The 18,557-nt window shown below is 41.5% G+C and overlaps 1 protein-coding gene across 3 annotated transcripts in view; it reads right to left on the reverse strand.

The window, feature by feature from the left end:
* The window catches only part of cog5 (component of oligomeric golgi complex 5), a 102,292-nt gene that overhangs the window by 49,340 nt on the left and 34,395 nt on the right, over positions 1-18,557 (reverse strand). For 2 of the 3 annotated variants that reach the window (XR_014762448.1, XM_084701495.1), the window contains exon 7: positions 14,772-14,902. Coding sequence is in view for 2 of the 3 variants with exons in the window: in XM_084701495.1 (XP_084557621.1) it covers positions 14,772-14,902 (131 nt within the window). In the remaining variant the exon portion in view is untranslated. Of the gene's footprint in view, positions 1-14,771; positions 14,903-15,150; positions 15,399-18,557 lie in introns of those variants that run through there. The other variant, XM_084701496.1, reaches the window with a different exon arrangement.

Here is an 18,557-nt window from a genome sequence, read left to right on the forward strand (position 1 = left end):
CAATTACGGCTTCCTAATGATAATCACACAGTCAAATGAGATGGTTTTCCAGGTCTACCCTGGAAATAGCCTCTCACGATCTCTGTCACTCTCTCGTCTCTGTCAGGGGCCTCACAGGAGAGAGCAATGTGTGTCGCAGTGTGTCTTGCCTGTCTCTTCCTGCCCCAGAAAATACTTTCTCTCAGGAGGGCGGTGTCCTGTTTCAGCTGCTCTGGGGGAGGAGGAGAACCGGGGAGAGGAGAGGTGTGTCCGTGTGGAATGTGTGTGTGCATGCGCACATCGATACACGTGTATAGCCAACCGTGTCTATGCCTTTGTAAGTGCATGTGTGCACTAAAGTTTGGGGTCCTGCATGGTCAGTGCTTAATAACACCCCCTTTGGCAAGTATCACATCTTGTAAATGATATTTGTAGGCGGCTAAGTGTTTACTCAAATAGATAACAACAAAAGGTATTAAATATATATTACTTTACTTTACTGGAGCTCTCTTCCTGCGCCAAACCGCACATGCGCAGTGAAACTTAACAAACTCCCCCTTTTTTTAAGGAAAAAAATTAACTCAGTTTCTTATTTTAACTGAAGTGTTCACTAAAGAATCTAGAAAGTTGCCCATTAAAGAATCACTGAACACTACTAGCTTCAGAGAGCCATCTTTTCCTAGGTGCTGGAACTTTATCAGATTTTAGTTTCCTGACCAGTTTGTTTATAGAGTGCAGAGTCTGAACAGTTGCATGTTTTGTACTGGAAGCCAGGATGGATTCATCACACATTACATCAGGCCTTGTTTGTCTTGCGACCCATAGAATTTGTCTGATCTTTGACCTCAGCATGTGAACTTTGTTGTCTGTTAAAGGAGCCTCTCGCTGAGGAGCTCTAGCTGGATGCACTTAAAAGGGTTGGAGATTCTGTATGCAAGTACTCTGTGGTATCTGTATCTCGTCATTTATAGATTTAAACTTTTCTAATGTAGTTGAAGGTGTCATGCTCTTCTCGTCCTACTTGGAAAGCTGCTTTCAAGTAGTATGACATTTCTGAACCTTCCCAGATAAAGTAATCCACATGGCAAGCGAGGACTCCCATTACATTATAGGAATCATCCAGCCAGTAGAAGATTGCTGGGTCAACTTGTGACAAGACAGCTCCAAACTGATACATGGTGTCTTTCACTTTATTGTACCAATAAAGAGAGGCGTCTGCCAGTCCGTAAACACATTTCTTCAGTTTCCACAGAATTCCTTGGCTCTGAGCCTCTGGTGGTGGACGAATGTAGATATTTCGAGTCAATTCTTTGCCTTGTAAAGCGCCGCTTTAATGTCCATAGAATTCAGTTGCCATTTCCTTTGACAGATGACTGCCATGATCATTCTTAGAGACTCAGAGGCACATGTAAAAGAGTCTAGCTTTAGGTGCAACACCATCAGGAGTACAGTGTTGAGATTCCCACCGTGTTGAGATGCACTTTTGACCCTCATCGTTCAATTTTTCAAAGACGTCATTCTCTTTCATATACATAGTTCAGCTTGTTTAGCAGGGTGAAAAACATCATCGTCCATCAGAAGAACGTAATCTTCATAACTGTCTGTGCACAGGTCAGCATGCTCAGATGGAGCCATGTGAACATTCTCCATCTGACTCAGATTGACTGACCCTGTAGTACCAGCAATTTCCTCTGGTCCACTGTACTTCATATTAAACCAATCTCTGTTTTTTCCAGTGGGCTTGTGTTGGAGAAATTAAGAATGTGATCTTTTAGACTGAATAATACAGATGCTTAGCATTCTTTGTCAGCAGATAACAGAGCACCCCCAAACTAAACTCTAGGCTTTCTTATCACCCTGGGCTGCGTTTCCCGAAAGCATCGTAAGCCTAAGTTGATCGTAGAGTCCATCGTACGATGGATCTTAGTTGTACGGGCCGTTTCCCGAAACCATTGTAGCTAAAGTGGCACTTGAAAACCGTCGTAGATTAACGAGAGCTCCAGACCAGTCGTAGATCGCTAAGTGCATCGTAGCACAGAGACTCAGTGGAGACACACGTAGGCCGACCATGAAAACTACATTAAACTCATGCTAAAAGTTACTTCCGATGGAAAATACGATTATTTTGGTTATCTTTTTACAACAGTTATGATGGAACTGGGATATTTGTTAAGCCATACAAGTTTAAGTGCCAAAAACATATCTGAATCCGGTATATTGTCAAGTAAATTTAGGTTACACAAAAATAATTTGATTTGTTGGGTTTAGCGCATGCAATGAAGGTATTTAAAAAACTATGTCAGTCTTATTCAAAATACTATAACATTTTAATATGGCTGTTGTAATGTGGAATAGTAACTAGAAATGCATTAACGTAACGCTTTTACCAGTACAATAACACAACAACAATTGAACATTGAAGATGTTTATTAGAATTATAGGGCTGGTAGCACGCCAAGCCCGGTGGATGAAGAGGCTGGTGGCAGAGCCGAGCCTTATGTTGGGAGTTGGTGGCGCCCAGGAAATGGAAAGACTCCACAGGGTTGACTGGGAAGTCACACAGGGTGAAGGGGCTGGGAGGTAGTGAAAACTACTACAAATACAAAAATCATAAAAGCCATTGAATGTAGTATAAGTCCTGCACTGCAGACTTGTGGGGGATTGGATGTGGTCTGGGATGTGGCAAAGTAATGCAGTTGTGACAGCCTGCACTGATCTTGAAACTGAGGCCTTGAGAGCCCATGTCCATCTCCAATAACCTCCAGAAAACTGCCAGTGGCATAGAACCTTAACACTTCCAGTAGTTGGGTTGCAGGGGTCAGTGCAAAGGACCTCCTTGTTAGCCTCTGCAGGTCTGCTTTTATGTGGTTCAGGAGCATCATGATATCATGATGTCATCTGACATATCTTACACTCATAATGAGTATAATTGATCAACCATCAATTAAAGTAGAGTTGATTATCCATGTCAGAAACAATGATTCCATGTTGAAGACATGGGGTATTCATTACTTATGTGTTTGTCATTTGTCACAATGTAATTTGTGGTCAATATGTGAGAATTATGAGATTGCAAACGTGGTCTTGGAAAGCTGTTGGCCTATGCAATATTGTAGATATAGTCAGCACGAGAAAATGAAACAATAAATATGTTGGATTGAGATGCTTGTATTTGTAAATTGAATTATTTAGGTTGCTAGCTGGGACATGCCATGTGTGATACCATTTACATGCATGGTTTTTAACCTTGTGATTCAATCAAGTAGTAAATATAGGACTCTTATACATATATTTGCCTATGGAAAGTGTAGTACCAAGAAGAGTTAAAAACCAAGGCACAAGTAATTTGAGAAATAGTTGTTTTATGGGAGTTTGTTCTCCCTGCTCCTGCCCCTCACATGGATCTATAAGGTGAACATGTAAGGATTGGACAGGCAACACTGAATATATGATACAATACACAATTCAGCCTTTACTTAATTTAAATAAACATTGTATGCTTAGGCTATAAGGTAACCTAAATTTGACACTATCTTTTTGATTGGGCAGAAGACGAGGCACAGAAATGGAGGGCCTTGTGAACATTATTTCTTCAAACAAGAGCTTCCTCACCTCAATTTGGAGACAAGCCCACTTAATTTCCAAGACCTCCTATTGGTATTTAGCATCCTGTGTCGCTGATTGCAGGGTCTTAACACCGGTGTAAAACTCAGATGCAGCATAGTTCACCTTATTGTCTTTGCCTTCATGTAGCATCATACAATGTACATTGATAAGTACTCAAATAAGGAGCCTACAATAAATGTAAAGTTTTCCATAGCGACAGAAAATATTTTTTGTGTACCGTAATTCGTTAAATATTTTGGTTAACAGTTTAATTTTAAAGTCTTAAAGTTGCGTCAGAAGATTCACATTTCAGTACAATGGACAGCGTCTTGTTAAGTGCAACTTAAGAGACACGTACGATGGTTATCCTTACGAGCATGTTCGGGAAACGCACGTAAGAAATAACGATGGATCGTTATTTTGATCGTAGAGAACCCTCGTAACAGCTACAATCCATCGTTATCGGGAAACGCACCCCTTGGAAGGGTGAGCATTTGCTTAAGACTAGAAGATGTTGGGGGTTTGTTTGTTTTAAGGAGATGCTTTTGTGACAGGGACTAAGATGGAGACGCAAGGTCTGGAGAGCATCTGCTTGACACCTTTGTGAAGGGAGCTTTTACGACATCAGGAGATCCTGTTGTTGTGTTTCAATCAGGGTTGATGTCGTAAACATGCACACACTCAAACGCACTCGCGCCAGGTCTATGCAAGGGAGCCAATGAAGAAGAGCCATGGGACATTTGCATGCCTTTGTCTTAGCCAATGACTGTAAAGAGCGGGGGTGCTTAAATAGGTAGCTAGCACAACATGCTAGCAGACAAACTTGTAGCACAATGGCGTGTGATGTTTTTGTCTCCTTGCGGCCGCAAGCAATAAAGCTTTCTTAAACTTGTTCACCGACTGTGCAATGCTTGATAGATTAATATTTCTGACACCTTTCCTGCACAGCCAAGAATCTTTCCCGTTACTGTTTGTCCACTTTCCATGTCTATATACGTCATTACTTTTCCAGCTTTCAGCTGCAGTTTTTCAGGAGCTGCAAAAGTGACTGTCTGTAATGTATCAGTTTGTGCACACGCATCCTGCTCAGACTGATTGTTGTGCTCTAAGTAAGGTGAGTCATCATTTGTAGCCATGTCTTCCACACTGTCCGTATCACAGTTTTCATATTTGAACCCAGAGTGTGTTTGGCCTTTAGACACCGCCTGCTGAGTTTCCATGTCTTCCACCACCGTCGGCTGAGTATCAATCTTTCTCAGCCAGGAATGATGTACACGGACATGGGTGCCGCAGTGCCTCACAAAAACCGCTACACCGTCTTGGCCAATGACCACACCTGGGGCCTCATGTATAAAGGATTGCGCAGATTTCATACCAGAAGATGGCGTACAGCCAAAAGTACCTACGCACAGAAATATTCACATGTATAAATCCGGTTGTACGCCAGGTCCTGCACACCTTTCCTTTATAAATCACAATCAACGTGAGATTGACCGCACGTGAACGAGCCACTGACCCCGCCTTGCCTCCTCCCATAAATGAACATGCAGATGGACTGTAAATGCCGGTTCTGTATTGGTCATCATTAGGCCACAGTTGTTTACAAAGGGCTCGCCGGATCCTCTCAGATCATTCTGCCTCTGTAAAGGCTCGTCGTGCAACATGTAAAGTTGCAATATGCTAAGCTATCCAGTTGTTAGGTGTGGTGTTTCAAGGGCTGGTGGCTTATTTGGGTTTTGGCCGAACACAAGTTGAATTCTTTGCCAACAAAGCCCAATCCAGAGCCTTTCCCCAATTATATCCATTGTCTTTTTTTTTTCAACAGGATTTCAGTGAGGGTTTGGTTATGTCTTTCCAAAAGGCCATTACTCCATGGACTTTAAGCTGCAGTGGTCATGAGTTCAATGTGGAATTTTTCAACCATATGCCTTATTTCCTCATTGTTAAATTCACCTCCATTGTCACTGAAGAGTCTATGGGGAGGCCCATGTACACTTATCCAGCGATGAATGAGATGCTTCACAATTTCTTTAGGCTTTTTGGTCATGACAATACTCCCCACACTGAAGCGTGTAAAGTGATCAATGATATGCAGATACCACACTCCAGGTTCTAGCTCATGCAAATCCACAGCAACCGTCTCATTGTAGGTTGAAGCCATGGGTAGACCCACAGCTGGCTTTGGTCTGCTGTATCGAATGCATGTTTCACAGTTGCTACAAGGCTCCACATTAACTTTTTCCCTTGGTTGCACTGGTGCGCCTAACATTATTTAGGTGCACCAGCACAAAATTTAGGTGCACCCAAATTTTTCCTTGTGTCGCCACAATTTCAAGGTCACCTTTTAATCACGCTCCATATACATTCATATATATTATGTAAATGATCTTAAACAAGAATAAGGTTTAGGTAAATATTGGTTTTATTTGAAGCACAATTAAACTGTGTATACAAATACTAATTTTTCACGTGCTTCACTGAGCTGCCAAACTAAAACATTGCAAGCAAAATAAAACATTTCAAAATAGAAAGTGCTACTGACCTAACATTTCAAGTCTTATAGCAAGTCCCCCCTTGCTGTCGCATGCCCTTCAGATGGCCACCACCTGTAATTTGGCTTTCTTGCCCTTTGGCCTTGGCTAAACCAGCTTGCCACACTCTCCCTAGCATCAAAATCCTAGCTCCATGGGTTAGCTCCATAGCCCAGCTTCGTAACTCAGGGGTGGACAATAAAGGTGCCACATGAGAAACTTGAAATGTGTTGGAGGGCCGCATCAACAATAACTTGAACTTAATTCTGCTCACTATTAATTTTCCCCCATTGTAAAAAGCAGTAAAGTATATATTTTGATTAGCTGCTACTGGTTATCAGAAGAATAAGGATATTCTGTAAATAGTTATATAAATATTATATATGTTGGTCAACTAGAAAAAGACTATCAAAGTAACAGTAAAAACTAAACACTATCTTGCACCCAGCGCAATTGACTTTGTCAACGACGCAAGTATCATTCCTAGTTTGCACTCGAAGCAAAGCGGACTTTTCCGCCCACAGACATGGTACGTTGGTAAATTAAGGAATGACTTTGCGCTCCCGGGGGCAGTTCAGAGAAAAAAGGGGGCGTGTTCTGGCGCAAACGTTTCCTGGTGCTATTTTTCAGTTTCAGAAAAACAATTCCGCCACTGACCAGGAAAAGCGTAGTCTAAAGTCAATGGCGCGTTATTCAGATGCTATTTTAAGGGTGCAAGCTTGGCCCGTGCGCACTGTTGGTGAGGCTAAGGTCTTCTTTCTGCAAAGCTACGTGACATTGTTGATTTATGGCGTGTTACATTTCTTCAATGATTATAAAAAGATTTTCATAAGACATCTCTATGTATGTGAACATGATTTGTAACAATTGTGGCAATTTCCTCCCACGCCTGTTTAACCAAAGCTAATTTGGGTGGGTTTCTTCTCCCATATCTCCATCAGAATCAGTATCAGAATCCGGTTTATTTGCCATGTAGACAAACACAGAATTTACTGTGGCAGGTAGGTGCAAAGAATAAACATATACGGGTCTTAAATTAAGTAAAAAAGTACAATAGTTAAACTAATTCAAAGAACTAAAAAAAAAAAAAAAAAAGAAAGAAGAATACGAATTTGAATGAGCAGCATGAGCAGGCAATTTAGTGCAATGAGAAAACTGCTCTACCTTTCCCATACATTGTCACTTCTCTATCTGTTACAGCCCTGACTAGAACGTTGGCCTCCTCGGCTGTGAACCGCTCCTGGCGTGCACCTGGCAAATCCGCCGTTATAATAGCAATCTGCCATGGAACAAGCGCTGCTCTTAAAGGGAATGTGAGATGACGCTCTGATTGGTTCATTGCACGTTACGCCGTAACGCGTTTCGATACTTGCGTTTCAAGTCGTTAAGACAGGCCCTAAGTCCTGCTGTATCAGGCAGCTTAGAAGCTAAAACAGCATCTCCGTCCATCCATCCATCCATCATCTGCCGCTTTTCCGGGGGTTGGGTCGCGGGGGCAGCAACTTAAGCAGGGATGCCCAGACTTCCCTCTTCCCACTTTCCACCAGCTCTTCCTGGGGGACCCTGAGGCTTTCCCAGGCAAGCCGAGAGACATAGTCCCTCCAGCGTGTCCTGGGTCTTCCCCGGGGGCCTCTTCCCAGTGGGACGTGCCCAGAACACCTCACCAGGGAGGCGTCCAGGAGGCATCCTTATCAGATGCCCGAGCCACCTCAACTGGCTCCTCTCAATGCAGAGGAGCAGCGGTTCTACTCTGAGCCCCTCCCGGATGACTGAGCTTCTCACCTTATCTCTAAGGGAAAGCCCGGACACCCTGCGGAGAAAGCTCATTTCGGCCGCTTGTATTCGCGATCTCGTTCTTTCGGTCACTACCCACAGTTTGTGACCATAGGTGAGGGTACGAACGTAGATTGACTGGAAAATAGAGAGCTTCGCCTTTCGACTCAGCTCCTTCTTTGCCACAACGGACCGATGCAGAGCCCGCATCACTGCGGACGCCGCACCGATCCGCCTGTCGATTTTGGGCTCCATTCTTCCCTCACTTGTGAACAAGACCCTGTGATACCTGAACTCCTCCGCTTGGGTCAAGATCTCCGATACAATTGGAAGAGTTATACTAGAGCAGAATTAAGTAAATAGAAGGTAAACGCCAACCAGCTGTGTTGTCAAAAGAAGAAGAAAAAAAGGGTTTTGCTATGTCCCATAGCGCGTTGTTTGATTCGAGTTTGAAATGGGCACTGATAGAAACAATATGATTGAGTTGAGTCCTTCGAGTAAAAACTAAAGGGTAATTGAGAAAGTGAGAAGTGCTACATAAAAAATATTAAAGTTAAATATTTTTATTTGGGGTTTTTGGTCCGCGAAAATTTGAAATTTGAGATCCGTGCATTACGCATGCTAAGGGTGTTATGGCTGGTAAATATTCAAAGGAGTATTTTGAATTACATGTTTTGATGAGACTTTTGAGAAGTTAAATAATACGTTTTTGTTTTATGGGCTTATGTTACTTTTGTTAAATTGTGAATTTAAAGGTTTAAAAAGAAAAAGGAACTATGCATATGCTTTGAAGAAGTATATGGACAACATTTTAAGTCAAAGTAGTAAAATCTAAGGTTTTTAAGAGTTTGATAGAGGTATTGGATGTAATTTGGTTATGAAATGAGAAAATGACTACAATATGCTTTTATTTGGAGTTTGATTGTCATTTTGATTTTAAGTTTATATGGATGTTTTATCAGGAGCCTGATACAATGTTTGGGATGAACAGTTACGCTGTGATGAGAATGTTTTATTATGATATTGGTGCATAAAGAGGGTTATTATAACTTTTGGGTTTGAAATGATTTGGGAAGACTCATTATGTCTGATAAATTGTGGTTATGATGGTTGGTGCTAATTGGCCTGTTTTGGACTGCAGCCAAAGCAAGTTATGAAGTTCTACCTATCTGGCCTATATAGAAATATAGATGGGGTAAGTTTGGCTAAGGTCTATGTTTCATTTTGGAATCATACAGATTAAATTCTGATTTGGGGTAGTGGATGGTTTTCCTCATGTGTTGGACAAAGAGAGATTTGATTTGGTGAATTTAAATACAGAAAAATAGAATCTAAAATATAAAGGTATTAATTTGAACTGTTCCTAAAGTTTTTTTTTTTTAAGATAAGAGATTAAAAATTTAGGTTATTTGTAATTTGGTTGTTTTCTAAAATAGTTTGATTCTCTAAAGATTGGTTCAAAAGTTGGTTGCTTCAGTGTAAGCTTGTCAATTCATAAAAGGGAAAAGAGTTAACACATTCACTGATGATTAAATACATAATTGGTGTTGTATATGAATTTGGGAAAGGTATGGTAACAGAGAGTTTCTTATTTTCACCTGTAGAACAACTTGCTCTATGCAAATGTGGGATTCACTCTAACAATGATGATTATTTCACAGAGAAATGCTTGTGCTGAAACTAGCTGGAGCAGTTTCTAGATTACCTGCAAGCAATGATGAACTAACTTGAATGTGTTTTTGATATTGACATATGTTTGCAGGAAGTGCTGAGATGGTGTTGCCATTGTCCGGATAAGCCTAACTTAACAAATTAGGGTTAACAGGAGTCTCTCAAGGAAAATTGTTGTGTGACTTTGATACAATATTTGTCACGGATTCGTTAAGGGAAGGGCAGGCTTCTTAGAGAGGAAGAGATGACGTTTAGTAATACGACTGAATTAATGACAGACTGATCCAAACAGAAAATGACTATTGGGTTTTAACAGTTTTATGACTTTAGCTTCAGCAGTTTGACTTTATGGTAAGACTGTGAGAGTTTTATGTAATACTGCTAAGTTGAAAATGTTTGACTGTATTTAACCCAGAGTGAGATTTTTTTTTTGTTTGAGTATTTTTTTTACAAGAATTACAGAATGCAGCAGACAGATGGAGAAAGGAATGGTGGAATGGAGATTTGGACTAAACCACAAGAAAATGCATTTTGGAAAAAGGAAGCATATGAGAATGAAATGGGGTTGTATGGTCTGCATAAAACATTTACCTTGAGATTTTGCTGAGTTAACACATGGAAAGATCATGCCTCTACAGTTTGTGTGATATCAAGTATGCATTAATTTTAACATACAAGGGGATTTTTAATGATTGCATATCCATTTTGTCAGACCCATATGTGGAACAAGTAATATGGGAAAAGGAATTTAAACATGTTAAGCTTCATGGTTAAAGTCGAGGGGAGAGCAACGTGGATACACGCTTGCCATTGTAAGCGTGCGCCTTGCCTGGAGACGGAAGGAAAGGTTGCGCGTTCTGCGTAGTACCAAGGCAATTTCCGAGCTGTACGCAAAGTGCGGTGTCGTTGAAAGTTGCTGTAAGCAATTTGATCGTCGTTTGCAATTGGTTCGACTAGACAACACTGCCTGAAAGAAGATTGCCTATAGCCAACTGAAGATGGATAAAGAGGATAATGGGAATGATATGTGATTCTATTGTTCTTTTGGGGGTAATGTTTGATTAAAGGGGTTACATTTATTTTCTTTCCTCCATATGTTGTGTGGATGTTTTATATTACGTTTTTGGATTTATGTTGTTAAAAAAAAAAATTTAGGAATGTAATGGCAATTTTTTAACAAAGTTACAATATCTATGTTTCTTTAAGCAGTAAAAAGTAAGTTCCTTTGTTATAGACAGAAACTGAGGTTCTGTGATGTGGTTTACTCTGTAGAAGGGACACTCAGATTGTCTTAAGGTATTTATGGTGTTGTTTTAAGATGCCTAACTAAGATCCAGAGGGTCTTTGGGGGTTGGGCAGAGCTGACCTGACCTGATCTTTTGGCCAAGGAGATGGCCAAGCCAGGCATCCTGTTTGTAGAAACTAGAAACTGCATCAACATGGGACACTGGCCTGGGGGCTTTTATTATCCTAAACTGTCACTGACCAGTGCTGACCAATCATGCTGACCGCTGTATTGATTGATTATTAACATCTGGTATCTGTTCATATAAGGGAGCCTTTCCTTATTGTCCGGTATCACTCTTGCGAACGATTTGTGTGGATAACACATCCTTCGTAATGACTGATCAACAAAGCTTTGTTTAATCATATGCAATTGTATAATCTAAATAAATTGTATTAAAACCATATACTTTGACTATTCAGATCCACAGAGTGCCACTCGAATTCTTCCATAACAACTAGTGTTTTATCAGCATTGGTTAGTGTGAAGGAACAGTGTGTGTTAAATCTTTGATTATATACATACTGTATATTAATAAACCCTGCACCAAATATAACATTTTGACTTATGTTATGACCCATGTTATGATCACATAGTCCATCATAACAGTGGTCAGTGTGTATAATGTTTGGAAAGATGGGATTTCTTCTACAGAAGAGTTGTTGCAGTTGATGCAGCAGTAATTGTCAGTAATGTGTGTGTGTGTGCGTGTAAAAGACATTTCAGTTTGCAGTAAGCTGCCCTGTGCTGTGTAAGGAATGTCATCCCACTATGATCATTAGATTGTTCTCTGCACACATACACACACACACACACACCTTATCGCAGTGTACTGGACTGACTGGCTGCATACCTTCTATAACAAAGGCATTTTGTTTCCTCTCTCATGCTTTGATGTTGTTCAGTGTTCTGTGAGAGCCCAATGGGTCTGGCTGTGTAAACTATTAAGCGAACGTATCACAAGAAAGCTATGGATCGGATAAATACAAAACAGCACAAAAGCACACAGTGCTGGGTCATTTTGACAGATGAAGAAACCACAGTTATTTTGTGAATGGACTACAATAGAATCAATAGGTCTTTGCCTTTTGGTCTGTCTGTCTTCCAGTCTGTCTGTCTGTTTACCAGTCTGTCTGCCAGTCTGTCTGCCAATCTGTCTGCAAGTCTGTCTATCTGCATCACTGCTTCCCTGCCACTCTATCTGTCTCTCTCCCTGTCTGTATGTTTGTGTGTCTGCATGATCAATCAAGCACATACCTAACTCGTCATCTAGAATTCCTAGAAACGCTTCTAGGAACCTAACCAAAGGTTGATGAACACTAAAAAATCTGTCTGTTCATCCTCTCGTCTCCTTCTCTTTCCCTCCTGCTTTTCCCTCCCTCCCGCCACCCCCCTCCATTGATGTCTTGGTCTCCAGCCCACTCCCTCTTCTACCTCTTTTTCTATCTTTCTCCATCGCTCCTCAGTACCTTTGTCATTCTGTGGAACAGTTTTTCTACAAATGGCCCACCTTTCAACTTCTCCGTAATATTTACCCCTTTATTTTTTTTCTTCTCTCCTAAATTGAGTTCACTGTGTGTGTGAACCTGTGTGTATGTGTGTGTGCGCGCGCACATTTCTGGCATTTACGCAACCAACCTTAAAAGGTTTAAATAGACCACCTTATGTTTGTTATTCCGCTGTGTGAACGTTTGAATGTCCAATGATCCATCATGCTTTTCATCCCTTGTTCCAGTCCCTCCATTCCACTTATGACCATGAGTGTTTTCCCATCTCTATTTTAAACATTGAACTAAATCTAATCGATAACACACGTTATCAGCCTGTCAAAAATGCTTGTCTATCCTGTAACCTATGGGCGTTATGCGGCTTTTTAATCAATGGCTTAAAACCTCAGGGGTTTATAAAGCACTGTCACTCTTCACACACATGTACAGCGAATTGACTGTTTCCCACCATATTATATGTGCGTTCACTTTCTCTCACTTCATCTATTATCCTTATTAGTTTGCTTGACAAATACAGTATCCAGGGGTTCCTTGAGGTGTGTGTATGCTCATGTGCATGTGTACTTATTCACAGGCGCATGTGCGTGCGTCCAATGTGTGTATGTGTACGTGTGTGTCTCAATGGAACAGTAAAAGCAAACAGGGTTTAGGATTAATGGAGCACTAGAGGTGTGTGAGGCGGGGAGAGTTAGTGTAGTGGAGACAAAGGAGCTGTTCCACATCTGGACACCTCGGAGAGGGATGAGTGTGTGCGCAGCTGTCTCTGCTCCTGCAAGAGCCTGAAGTAGAACACCAAAACTTACTGACCTAAAAATCATTCTGGAGCTAAAAGCTTTACCGAAAGTGACTTTTTCAAGAGAGGAATTGAACCTCAGCCAACTGGTAAACGTGTATCATCCCGTGTCAGTTGTAAAAGCTATTTTTGCAAGGATGATTCGGAAGGAAGATTTTTTGCCACCGTAACCAAAGCAATTTTGGGGATTCTAATCAAAAGGTTTGCTTTTTCATGGAACCAAATCCATCACCCCCCAATAAACAAACTTTTGATCTCACCTGAAAATAATTTGTTCTAACCTTCTTTCAAACGGTGAAAAACATTTATTGAAAGTGTACCGTAGCATTTTTTTCCTCGAGCATACTCTCTCTTGATTCATCCAATGTTATGTTAAGTAACAAGAGAAAGCAAACAAGAGCCTAGTTAGCATTCTAGCAACATGATAGCCAACAGAGAAAGGAAATCGCTGTTCCTGCTGTGTGTGTGTGTGTAGGTGAGATACATGTTCTAATACTTGTACATTTGCAGGCTACCTTGAGGTTCACAGCGGTATTTCTATAAGCTGTTTCCTTCCTAAACGCCTTGCCATACATAACACAACCTGACACACACACGTGCACAAACGTACTGTGGATACGAAGCCAAGCTGCTTCTCCTTGGCAGCCCACCTTCCCCATGAGAAACAACTCTAATCTGATGAAGACCAAAATACGCTTGGCTGAAAGCTATGCTTTTATCTCGTTCTCTCGCTCTCCCTCCCTCGCTCGCCCCCTCGCTCTCTGTGCTGGAAATATGTGCAAACGTATAGGCCGCCCATCCTATCAGGAAGGTTATCAGGTGTTTCTTAGTTTTTTTTTACCTCAGAGCATGTGGGCTTTGGTTGGCACCTGCCCGCTTACTGGCATCAAACCTGTTGACCCAGTGCACCAGCCCATCTGTATGGAGCCAACGGTGAATATGTTCAGTGGGAGTTAGACCGACCTTGATCAGCTGACAGCTGGCTCCTACGGCTTCCCTCTCCCCCCGCCCCCCTTCTCAAAGCACTGTTTGGGTGGCTGTCAACGAGGAGGTGTGTGTGGGGTGTACCCCGTAAAGTGTGAGTGGGTTCGTTTTGGCTTGCACTTGTCTATGTGTGTGTGTGTTAGAGCAACAAGGTATGTACTGAAGCCACATGTTCATCTAATTACTCTGGAATAGGGTATTTTTAGCTGCTAAGTTCACCTCCGTGCTGACAGTGTCTCTTAGGGTCTCTTAGTGGGCTGTCTGCGTGTGTGCGTGTGCATGTGCATGCAGAGAAGTGCCAAATCCCTTAATCTGATTTCAGTCCAGCGTTTTCCTGCAACAGCGCCAACTCTGGGAAACGTGCGCAGCAATGATGTTTTTACATTGCTGCGCAATGTAAAAACATCTCATTCAGCAACACTGGCACACAGCCACAAAGGGGCACAGGCTCCCAGAGGCTTGAGTACTCTCTCCATCTCACACATACTAAAATTGGAATATGTGAGTGAATAATACTTACTTCAGGGAGGTTTATTGTTGTTACTACACTCCATATATAACCTCACCCTCAAAGTGAGCGAATAAGAGTGCGTGTGAGTGTTCGTATGTGCAAATACATGTGTGTGTGTGTTGGCTCTGACCTGTATCTCCATGCCCTGCTCCAACAGTCTCTTGGCCTGGTTTTCCACCTCTAGCCTGGCTCGGCTGATAAACAGTAGGTCGTTCTCGATCACATCTATCCCACTCAGGTCCACACCCTGCGAGAGGTAATCTGGAAAACACACATGGACAACAATCAACGTAAGCGCTACTCAAATCCAACTTGTGCACAGCATAATGACCATATGGAGACCTATGCTTTCAATTGGAAGTTGCAAAATGGACGATAACATTTTCTTGAGGTTGAAATACAGTAAAATTGTGGAAATGTATGGCTCACGTGGAGAAGGTATTAGAGAAGAAGTGTTAGGATCGCACAGATCAATTCTGGTCAGACAGACAGTCAATTCCCTGCTTAACTCTTAAATGTTCCAAGCGGTGCAATTTCCACCATGGAATCTTGACAGCTTACTGTTCGTGGTTGCAAACTCATCACACACACCTTCCTGGCATGCTTGACATTTCCCAGAGATTTGAAGAAAAAAAAACAACAACCCCCAAGACATTTGGCAAGGTGACATTTAACATCAGCGTTTTCACACTTTACATTTGTCTTTGTTTTCTCATAAACACTCGACCCGCGATGACACTCCATACAGGAAACACGCTACTTTGCAGCGAAGAGTGAAAACAACCTGATGCCTTATTGTATGTTTACAAAATTGAAAGACAGGCAACACAAGGTTTCATGAACTACTATGTAACTACATAGCAATACTTATTGTACAACACTGTAGGTATATAAAAGTGTTATATACTTAAATGGTATTAAGTGTTACTGGGATAACCTAAAGCTTATAAGTGCACAGTCGTGACATACATTTTGTGTTTGCAAAGTTGTTGTGGTGTTGATTCACATTGTTCCTCAATTATTGCGCAGAGTGATAAAATGCATTTTGAATAAAAACTTAACTGGCCAAAAAAAGAAAACATTTCACAGGTTTTCGGCCCCGGCATCAAATGGTCAGCATCATCTCAATAAGTCGCACCCACTGCACATGGGAAAATGTGAACAAATTCTAGTCAGGTGATATCACTATCATTCAGATTGGATAACAGCAGATTTATTTCTATAAAGGGGAGGACTATGAGGAATATTGTTTTTTGATAAAATCCATAAAAACGTATGAAATCCCCACCTTCAAGAAAAGGCTCAAGACACACTTGTTCCGGGAATACAACGGCACCTAGGAATGATTTGCTGGACCTGATGTTAGTTTCCTCCAGGATCACAATGACTCTTACTTAGAGACTTGTTGCTCTTGTTGGTTAGCTGTAACTGATGTAAGCCTCTGTACCCACTGTGAAATATGCTTACTGTTGCTTGCTTTTCTACCGGTACACTCCTGCATTTTTTGAGGTTCATGTTGTTTAATTGTAACTTGTTTAACTACATGCTCTTATGGTTCTTCCCTTTGGCACTTATTTTTGGTTTTTCACAATATACGCTTCATGTTTGGCTACCCGCAATGTTGGGGCTATCTCGGTGTTATGATCAGTGACCTATGCACTTTTGTAAAGCTCTCTCTTGGAAATCGCTTTGGATAAAAGCGTCTGCTAAATGAATAAATGTAAATTAAATGCGTATTATTGTTTTCCAGTTTACCATTGAGACGTGAAAAAAATATCTACAAATACCGAACCAGAAAACTTTGCAAAACAAAAAATGTGCCACTGCCAATACTTTTGGCCACGACTGTAAGCAGGCATAGTTTGGGAGAGGGGTGTAAAGGGTGATTGGATGTTGCAAAGGGGCAGTTTAAGGTTGTGTTATCACAACAAGATCATTGTTAACATCCACTTAGCCTACCCCTGGAAAGCCCAACCTCCCCCATACCAAGTTTCACTGGTGTAATAACTTTCACTGCTAAACTAAGCTAAAGGATAGACTAGGCCGTGGTTGACTGTGATTACATTTTAGTCTCGACCTTGACACAATGTGGAAGTTCAGATTTCATGGGACTGGGTGAACGCCATCCATGCAATGCCATCCATACATTCATCATCTAAAGCACTAAACTAAAAGCTAATTGTAGTTAACTATCGCACATTATCAAATGCCAATTAGTTCTAAAAAGGTCAAGTGAAATCCAAATAACGACCAAAAAAATGAAGATTCAAATTTAGAAGTCATGTAGCAGCAATTATGCTGCTGTTTCATCTGAACATGGGGCCTGTGTTATGAAGTGTTGTGATATTGGGCAATGTAAATTTTGCTTGAATAAAAAAAGATTATCTATGTGTTATAGGCTATACAGTAGAGGAGACTTACAGTAAACTCCAGACTTAAATCCAGGGGTGCCAATAATTCCAAAGTTGACTGAAGTATAGCCCGACACGACAAACTCATTCAGCAAAGAAAAAATATTCTTCCCAACCAACATTTCTCAGTGGCCCCCATCAAATCAGTCTAGAACCAGGTCTAGTGCCAACCCTCTCCAATCAGCATCACAGCAGTACCAGGAAGGACAAGTTACAGCCAATGAGACAGGCAGCCACGGCATCAGGGAGTGAAGGGCCTCTTCACATTGCGTGCTTCGACTGGTTGGGTCTCACACAATTCATGGTCAATTTGCATAGATTTACCAGTGTTTACAATCAGTCAAACATGGAGGCAGCAATTTTTTGGTGTGGTGGAGACACGATCACATGCAGTAACGGAGTTTGAACATACTCTATTATCAAATTAGCTGAAGTGGTTCTGTTGATTAAGAAGTGATGGCAGTGTTTCCGCTATGTTGATTTTGCTGTGGCGGCCCGCCACGGCTAAATTTCTGCTGCCACGGTATCAGAAATAAGGCTGTACAAAATGTTATGCCGTCTATCAGCGGTGATTGTTAGAGTGCATAGAGAGTGCATGGAGAATAGCACGGACACGTGCCATTGAGATTGCGTGTGTGCGTCCTTGAGAACTGTAAGTCGTATAACTTATGTTGTCAGTTTATTTAAGCCTGTTATTGTATTAGTCTATAGTTCTTGCAAATATAAATTCAGGTAACTGGTGATTTGTGTTGTTTTGTATCCTTCCCTTGCTAGCTAAATTGCACGTGTCGGTTCGGACAGACTTGCCCCCACCGCTAAAAAAAAATCCTAGAGGAAACACCGGATGGGTACGTATGTATCCTGTGTGTCCATTGGAAAAACAAGCTGACTTTATTTGCCCAGGACTGACACAACTGCAGACAGACTTGAAAAATTACATTATGTCAATCTAACACCAGTGAATGCTGTGGCGGGCCAGGCAATTAGACATGACCCCATCCAATCCTAAGGTAATCCATTCCCCGACAGAACTAAACAGCAAACTGTGTCCACATGCAGAGGCGGGAAGCTGAGCCTGTGTGTGTGGTCCTGTTTAAGTATCTTTGTGGGGACGGTAAACTAAAAATGAGCCTACCGTGTGAAGACATTTTCTTGAGCACTACAACATAGAGCTTTTTCAAGAGGGTTTTAGGGTTAGAATTGTTGTTAGGGTTAGAATTATGTTAAGGATTAAGGTTAATGATTTAATGATTTTGAATGGGAGTGAATTGTCAGTCCTCATTAGGATAGCAAAATAAATCTGTGCGCCCTCAATCACAAACGCACACACACGCACTCAAAGTCACTCGTTAGCACTTAGAGGTACAGCCAGATAGTGCCTGTCCAGAACCTAGGCAGGCTAAAAATTGGTGTTGCTCGCAGAAGAGGGAAACCAAAAAAATGGAACATACAGTCTTGGCCAAAATTGTTGGCACCCCAGAAATGTTTCCGGAAAATCAAGTATT

This window comes from Hypomesus nipponensis, chromosome 7 (assembly GCF_054491055.1).
Source record: "Hypomesus nipponensis isolate SF chromosome 7, ASM5449105v1, whole genome shotgun sequence".
In the NCBI taxonomy this organism is placed as follows: Eukaryota; Metazoa; Chordata; class Actinopteri; order Osmeriformes; family Osmeridae; genus Hypomesus; species Hypomesus nipponensis.